The sequence below is a fragment of the Otolemur garnettii genome, unplaced genomic scaffold, assembly GCF_000181295.1.
Source record: "Otolemur garnettii isolate 467f Iridium unplaced genomic scaffold, OtoGar3 scaffold00077, whole genome shotgun sequence".
Classification (NCBI taxonomy): Eukaryota; Metazoa; Chordata; class Mammalia; order Primates; family Galagidae; genus Otolemur; species Otolemur garnettii.
Window position 1 is genome coordinate 8,618,070 of NW_003852472.1, and position 7,828 is coordinate 8,625,897.

The following is a 7,828-nucleotide window of genomic DNA, read 5'->3' on the forward strand; positions in this document are numbered from 1 at the left end:
CAAGAAATAGACTGATAAAACTACAAGCTGCTAACCCATGCTACCTTTCACAAAAAAGGAAGGATAACTCAGGCAGAATCAAGAGCCTAGAGGGTAGAGAGCCAAGAACCAGGGAGAATTAATCCTAGGCATTGAGGCCTTTCAAGCAGGGTCTAACATTTTCCTAGTTGGATTTCAGAATGCATATGGACCACTGACATCTCTGTGCCTCCGATTCTTTCCCCTTAAAAATGAAATATCTACCATCCCATGCCTGTTCCAGTAGTGCATATTGGGTTTAGGGAAGAAGGGGAGATAACCTGCATCTTTATTTTTTAAAACTTTTTAAAAAAAATTATTGCTTGAGATTCATTGAAGGTACAAAGAATTAGGTTACACTGATTGCATCTGTTAGATAAAGTCTCTCTTATAATTGTGTCCTGCTCCCAAGAGGTATGCCATATGCCGTGACCCCTCCATCTCCCTCCCTCCTCCCCTCTTGCTAATTCCTCTATCTCCCCCTTGTATTAGCTCATCAACTGCCTTCATATTAGAATTGAGTACATTGGCTTCTTGCTTCTCCATTCTTGTGATGCTTTACTAAGAAGAACGTGTTCCAACTCCATCCAGGTTAATAAAAAAGATGTAAAGTCTCATTCTTTTTTAGTGGTTGAATTCCATGGTATACATATACCACAGCTTGTAAATCCATTCCTGGGTTGGTGGGCATTTAAGCTGTTTCCTCATTTTGTTGATTGTAAATTGAGCTGTGGTAAACAGTCAGATAAAAGGATTTTTTTTTTCTTCTGGGTAAATGCCTAGTAATGGGATGGCAAGATCAAATGGGAGGTCTAATTTGAGTTCTTTGAGGATTCTCCATACCTCCTTCCAAAAACATTGTATTAGGATGCAGTGTAAAAGTGTTCCCTTCTCTCCACATCCACACTGGCATTTGCAACTTTGAGACTTTGTGATGTGGGCCATTCTCACTGGGGTTAGGTGATATCTCAGGGTAGTTTTGATTTGCATTTCTCTGATGGTTAGGGATGAGGAGCATTTTTTCATATGTTTTTTAGCCATTTGTTTGCCTTCTTCAGAGAAAGTTCTATTCATGTCTCTTGCCCAGTGATCTGTGGGACCTTGGCTCTTTTTTTGTTGACTGAGTTCTCTATAGATCCTATTTACCAAGCCTTTGTCCAATTCATAATGTGCAAGTATCTTTTCCCATTCTGAAGGTTGTCTATTTGCTGTGGAACAGTCTTTATAGAAAAATGTCATTAATAAATATAGAAGGAATTTAAAACTTAAATGATCATCATTTGGTTAGAGATAATAAAATAGTAGTCCTGGGCAATGATTATCAATGACTGATACAACCATCATGTAACAGACAAAAAAAAATGTGCTGGGTGTGGTGGCTCATGCCTGTAATCCTAGCACTATGAGACGCCAAAGTGGGTGGATTGCTTGAGCTCAGGACTTGGAGACCAGCCTGAGCAAGACCAAGACCCCATCTCTACTAAAAACTGAAAAACTATCCAGCTGTCGTGGCGCATGCCTATAGTCCCAGTTACTTGGGAGGCTGAGGCAAAGGATTGCTTGAGCCAGGAGTTTGAGGTTGCTGTGAGCTATGATGCCACAGCACTGTACCCAGAACAACAGAATAAGAGTCCATCTCAAAAAAAAAAAAAAGACTAAAAAAAATTGTGCTGTTTCATGAAGAACATTACTAACTAAATTTGGTTAGTTTGTTTTTAAGCAGAAGAGGATGTGACAGTAATACATGTATTATGTTTACCAGTTCAGTTTGATGCCAATGCCTAGATTTCAGCAATGGTATCAGGAGTTTAATCTACCAGCACTTTTACAGTGCCAGCGCAAACATCCATAGAGTGAAATTGAAACAACATCTTAGTATTATTGTGAAAATAATTTAAATCTTAAAGATTTCCTGTGAGGGCTTAAAGAACTCTTCAGAGGTTCTGAAACCTTAATTTGAGAACATCTGCTTTACATATACACAAACTAAATGATATGGTTTATTTGCTTTAAAATATTTCATCAGAAGTGGGGGAAGAGGGGAGTTAACTGAAATAATACAAGCTTACAATGGTAATTTTTGGTAGTGGGAGTTTTATATACCATCCTTTTCTTGTGTTTGCAATTTTGTGATACAAAATAAAATATTTTTTAAGGCATTGCCTTTAAAACAGGGTTTTTCCACCTTGGCATAACTGACATTTTCGGCCAGATAAGTTCTTTGTTGTGAAAGTTGTCCTGTACATTGCCAGATGTTTAGCAACACCCTGGCCTCTATTAAAGGATGGTAGAGCAGCCGCCCTCTTCCAGCTGTAAAAATGAAAACGTCTCCAGACATTGCCACATGCTCTTTAAGAAGCGAAGTACCCCCAGTTGAGTACCCTTCTTTGAATCATGGTCGCTTACTGTTACTGGAAGTGTAAGCCTAGGCAAAAATCACAAAACAATAGGAAAACTGTAGGTTATAAATATACAAAAGCCGTTTGCATTTCTTTACACCAGAAACTAACAGAAAATTTAAAAACAATACACATATCATTTATATTAACAATAAAAACAAGGTACTGAGTAATAAATTTATTGTTAGAAGTTCAATATTTTTATGAAGAACATCGTAAAACATCACCAAAAGACATTGAAGAAGACCTAAATAAAAGGAGGGGCATACTATGTTACGGATAGGGAAGCTTAATATCATAAAGATGGGCTTGGTGTCCATAGCACAGTGGTTAGTAACAGCTGCTGGTGGGTTTGAACCCAGCCCGGGCCAGCTAAACGACAATGACAACTGCAACAGAAAATTAGCTGGGCAAGGGTGGCACCTATGGCTCAAAGGAGTAGGGCACCAGCCCACATTGTGGCAGGCATCTGTAGTCCCAGCTACTTGAGAGGCTGAGACAAGAGAATCACTTAAGCCCAAGAGTTTGAAGTTGCTGTGAGCTGTGACGCCATAGCACTCTACTGAGGGGAACACAGTAAGACTCTGTCTCAAAAAAAAAAAAAAAAAAAAAAAAAAATATATATATATATATATACATGTATATCATAAAGATGGGGGATCCTCTTCAAAATTACCTATATATTCAATGTAAAGTTAAGCATGATTTTTCACAAAATCAGACAAGTTAGTTTTATTTTTTATTATTTTTAGAGACAGAGTCTCATTTTGTCACCCTCAGTAGAATGCCCTAGCATCACAGCTCACAGCAACCTCCAACTCTTGGGCTTAGGCAATTCTCTTGCCTCAGCCTCCAAGTAGCTGGGACTGCAGGTGCCCGCCACAACACTCGGCTATTTTTTTGTTGCAGTTTGGCCAGGGCTGGGTTTGAACCTACCACCCTCAGTATATGGGGCCGGCACCCTACTCACTGAGCCACAGGCACCACCCGACAAGTTAGTTTTAAAACATATACAGAGGAGCAAATGGCTTAAAAATGGCCAAGATATTCCTAGAGAATAACTAAGCAGTGGGTTTGCCCCACTAGATAGTAAGACATTTACAAAATTATAGCAATTAAAACAGAGTGGCATATGGCATAAGGATAAGCTAAAAAACTAAATGAAGAAAGAGATCTCACTAACAGAATAATGCATACATAATAACACAATATTTAACCTAGCTGGTACTGCATGTCACTAGGGGGACAATCCTATGGGGACAGGTTCCAGGAACCCCCAACAGTATCAATTCCCATATATAAAATGCACATCCTCCCTTATACTTTAAATTTTCTCTAGATTGTACTTCATGCACATGGATTCGATGCAGTACTCAAGAGTATGGCAAATTCAAGTTTGGCTTTTTGGAACTACATGAGAATTTCCCTCCTCCAAATGTATTGATCTGAGGTTAAATCTATGGATGTGGAACCCAGATACAGAGGGCTGACTATATTTCCACTGTACCTCACACACACAAAAATAAATTCCATATTGATTAATAAATTCCAGATTGACTAACATGAAATTTTTTTAATCTTAGGGAAGAAATGGAAAACTATTTTTATGACCTTGGAGTAAGGAAGGATTTCTTCATAAAACACAAAAAGTTGAAACCATAAAGAAGATTAAGTTCAATGACTTTAAAATTTACATTCATCAAACGACATTAAGAAAAAAGTTTGGCTCGGCGCCTATAGCTCAACCGGCTAAGGTGCCAGCCACGTACACCTAAGGTGGCGGGTTCAAATCCCCAGCCCGGACCTGCCAAACAACAATGACGGCTGCAACCAAAAAATGGCCGGGCGTTGTGGTGGGCGCCTGTAGTCCCAGCTACTTGGGAGGCGGAGGCAGGAGACTCGCTTGAGCCCAGGAGTTGGAGGTTGCTGTGAGCTGTAATGCCACGGCACTCTACGCCAGGGGGATAGCTTGAGGCTCTGTCTCAAAAAAAAAAAGAAAAAAGTTTAAAGACAAGCTACTGAAAGAAGCAATTTGCAACATACATATCAGCAAAGAATATCAAAAAAAAAAAAAAGATAAACTACCCATCAGAAAAACCAGGTCTGCCCCCACTTAATGGGTACAATGTTAGGGTATATGGCACACCTTGTAGGTACAGATCACAACTACAAGGGGGACTCTACCTAACAAAGGCAAATATTGTAACTTAGTTGTTTGTACCCTCACATTAACCTGAAATAAAAAACAAAAAGAAAATGAGCAAAAGTCATGAACAAATATTTCACAGAAGAGAACCACAAATGCCAAGGAAAATGTAAAATGTTCAAACTCACTGTTAGAGAATTACAAATTAAAATCATAATGAGGTACAATTTTACTCTTAGCCAACTGGAAAAATAAAAAGACTGGTGAAAATATGGATCATTGGGAATTTTTATACTGTGATAGTGGGAGTATAAACTACTGCAAACTCTTTAAAAATCAATTGGGCATAAAGTTAAATATGCTTATCTCTTATAATCAAGCTAGTCTATTCCTTTTTTTTTTTCCTTGAGACAGAGCCTCAAGCTGTCCCCCTGGGTAGAGTACCGTGGCATCAAAGCTCACAGCAACCTCCAACTCCTGGGCTCAAGCGAGTCTCCAGCCTCAGCCTCCCAAGTAGCTGGGACCACAGGCGTCTGCCACAAGGCCCTGCTATTTTTTGGTTGCAGTCATCATTGTTATTTTTGGCAGGCCCAGGCTGGATCCAAACCAGCCACCCTAGGTGTATGTGGCTAGTGCCCTAGCCACTTGAGCCACAGGTGCTGAGCCTTTTTTTTTTCTGGAGACAGAGTCTCACTCTGTCACCCTGGGTTGAGTGCCATGCCATCATCATAGCTTACAGCAATCTCAAACTCTTGGGCTCAAGAAATCCTTTAGCCTCAGCCTTCCCAGCAGCTAGCTGAGACTACAGGCATATGCCACAATGCCTGGCTAATTTTTTTATTTTTAGTAAAGAGAGGGTCTTGCTCTTCCTCAGGCTGGCCTCTAATTATTGAGCTCAAGCAATTCACCTGCTTTAGCCTCCCAAAGTATCAGGATTACAGGTGTGAGCCCGGCCCAAGCTATTTTATTCTGAAATATATATTTTAAAAACACTTTTGAAAATAACCTTTAAAAATGTACATAGTAGCCCTAAACCAAAAACAATCCAAATATTCATCAAGAGTAAATAGGTATTAATAAACTATATTCAGCTGGGTGTGGTGGCTCACGCCTATAAACCCAGCACTTTGGAAGGCTAAGGCAAGATGACTGCTGGAGGCCTGCAGTTCAAGACCAGTCTAAGCAACATGGTCAGACCCCGTATCTACAAAAAATAAGAAAAAATTAGCCAGACATGGTGGTGGGTACCTGTGGTCCCAGCTACTCTGGAAACTGAGGCAGGAGGATCATTTGAGCCTAGGAATTCAAGGCAACAGTGAGCTATGATCATGCCACTGCCCTCTAGCCTAGGCTACAGAGTGAATTCTTGTCTCTTTTAAAAAAAAAAAAAAAAAAGGCGCTGTATTATATCAGAGAATAGAATTTTGGCAATAAAAATTAATTGATGATAGCTTATAGATAATGTTAACTGGGTGGCGCCTGTGGCTCAAAGAAGTAGAGTGCTGGCCCCATGTACCAGAGGTGGCAGGTTCAAACCCAACCCTGGCCAAAATATAAAAAAAATAATAAAAAGCATCATTAAAAAAAAAAAGATACTGTTAACAAAAAAACTGACAAGACATAGACTATGATCCCATTTATGTAAAATTCACTAATAGGAGGCAAACTTAACCAAAAAAAGAGAAAGCAAAATATGACAATGATAGATGACAGATCACGACCAAGGTGCCAGCTTACCCACACTTACATAAACTACCTGCCCATTAGTCACTTAGTAGCTTTCTCAGTATCAGATTGACTGTTGTAGTATCACAACGCTTCTATTCAAGTAATCCTTATTTTACTTAATAATGACTTAAAACTCAAGAATAGTGATGCTGGCATGTTGTTTTGTTGTTGTTTTTGTTTGTTGTTTTTTTGGCCAGGGCTGGGTTTGAACCCGCCACCTCCAGCATATGGGGCTGGTGCCCTACCCTTTTGAGCCACAGGCGCCACCCCATTGTTTTTGTTTTTTGAGACAGAGTCTCAAGCTATTGCCCTGAGTAGAGTGCCTTGGTGTCATAGCTCACAGCAACCTCCAACTCTTGGACTCAAGCAATCCTCTTGCCTCAGTTTTTGTATTTTTAGTAGAGACAGGGTCTCACTTTTTGCTCAGGGTGGTCTTGAACCTGTGAGCTCAAGCAATCCACCCGCCTAAGCCTCCCAGAGTGGTAGGATTACAGGAGTGAGCCACCTCGCCCAGCCACTGGCATATCGTTATATGTTCTATTTACTATTAGTTATTGCTGTTAATCTCTTACTGTGCCTAATTTATAGATTAAACTTCATCATAAGTATGTGTGTACAGAAAAAAGCATAGTAAGACAGGGCTCACCACTACTTGCTATTTCAGGCATTCAATGGAGGTCTTGGAACATTTCTCCTGTGAATAAGAAAGGACTACTCTATTACTGCCCCATTTCCAGGATAAGAAGACTTAAGAAAAGATGAGATAACTAAGACTAGGCAAAACTAAGTAACTCTCTCAAAGTCACACAATTAATAAAGGACAGAGCTGGGATTTGAATCTATGTCTAGTTGACCCTAAAGTCCACATTTACCCACTTTGACACAGATTATTTTATTCAATCTTCATAAACCCTATAAAGGTGTATGCATGTCAGGGGTTAAGAGTACAGATTCTGAAGACAGAAAGACCTGGAACCATATCCCGGCTCTACCATGTTCCAACTGTTGGACTGAGCTTCTTAACCATCTGAGCCTCACATTCTTCATCTATAAAATTGAAATGTTTAAGGCACCTAAGTAAACTAAATGAGATAAGGCATGGCATAGTAGCTGTTACAAAACAAATGTTCAATAGATATTGGGTGCTATCATCATTACCTCCATCGTCACCATTTTCCCTGTTTTATAGATAAGAAAATGTAATTGAGAGACAGATAGTATTTTATCTGATGTTTAAAGCCAGCTAGTGTCAATGATAGGTTTTATACACAAGTTTACTCAGCTTCAAAGTCTGAACCCTTTTCCATTTTCCAAGCTGTCTCAGGAAGGCATGGGAAGAGCATCCCACACAGAGGGAAAACAGGCCTTAGGGAGGACTTCCTTTAGGGAAGGGGAACACAAACTGAATGTTCAAATATAATTATCAGTTGATCAGATGAAGAAATGAGGTGAGAGAAAGGTGTTGCAGGAAGAGAAAGCAACACATCCAAAGGAACTGATACAGCAAAGAAACTGTTAGCTGGGTGGCATATTTTAG

The 7,828-nt window shown here is 39.7% G+C and overlaps 1 protein-coding gene across 2 annotated transcripts in view; it reads right to left on the reverse strand.

The window, feature by feature from the left end:
• Window positions 1–7,828, reverse strand: part of TPST1 (tyrosylprotein sulfotransferase 1) — a 121,045-nt gene that overhangs the window by 64,166 nt on the left and 49,051 nt on the right. Inside the window, exon 3 of one of the 2 annotated variants that reach the window (XM_023515733.1) lies at window positions 2,145–2,443. The exons of the other annotated variant lie outside the window; for it this stretch is intronic. Within the exon in view, the coding sequence (XP_023371501.1) occupies window positions 2,296–2,443 (148 nt within the window). The 3' untranslated portion in view covers window positions 2,145–2,295. Of the gene's footprint in view, window positions 1–2,144; window positions 2,444–7,828 lie in introns of those variants that run through there. 2 annotated transcript variants of the gene reach the window in all.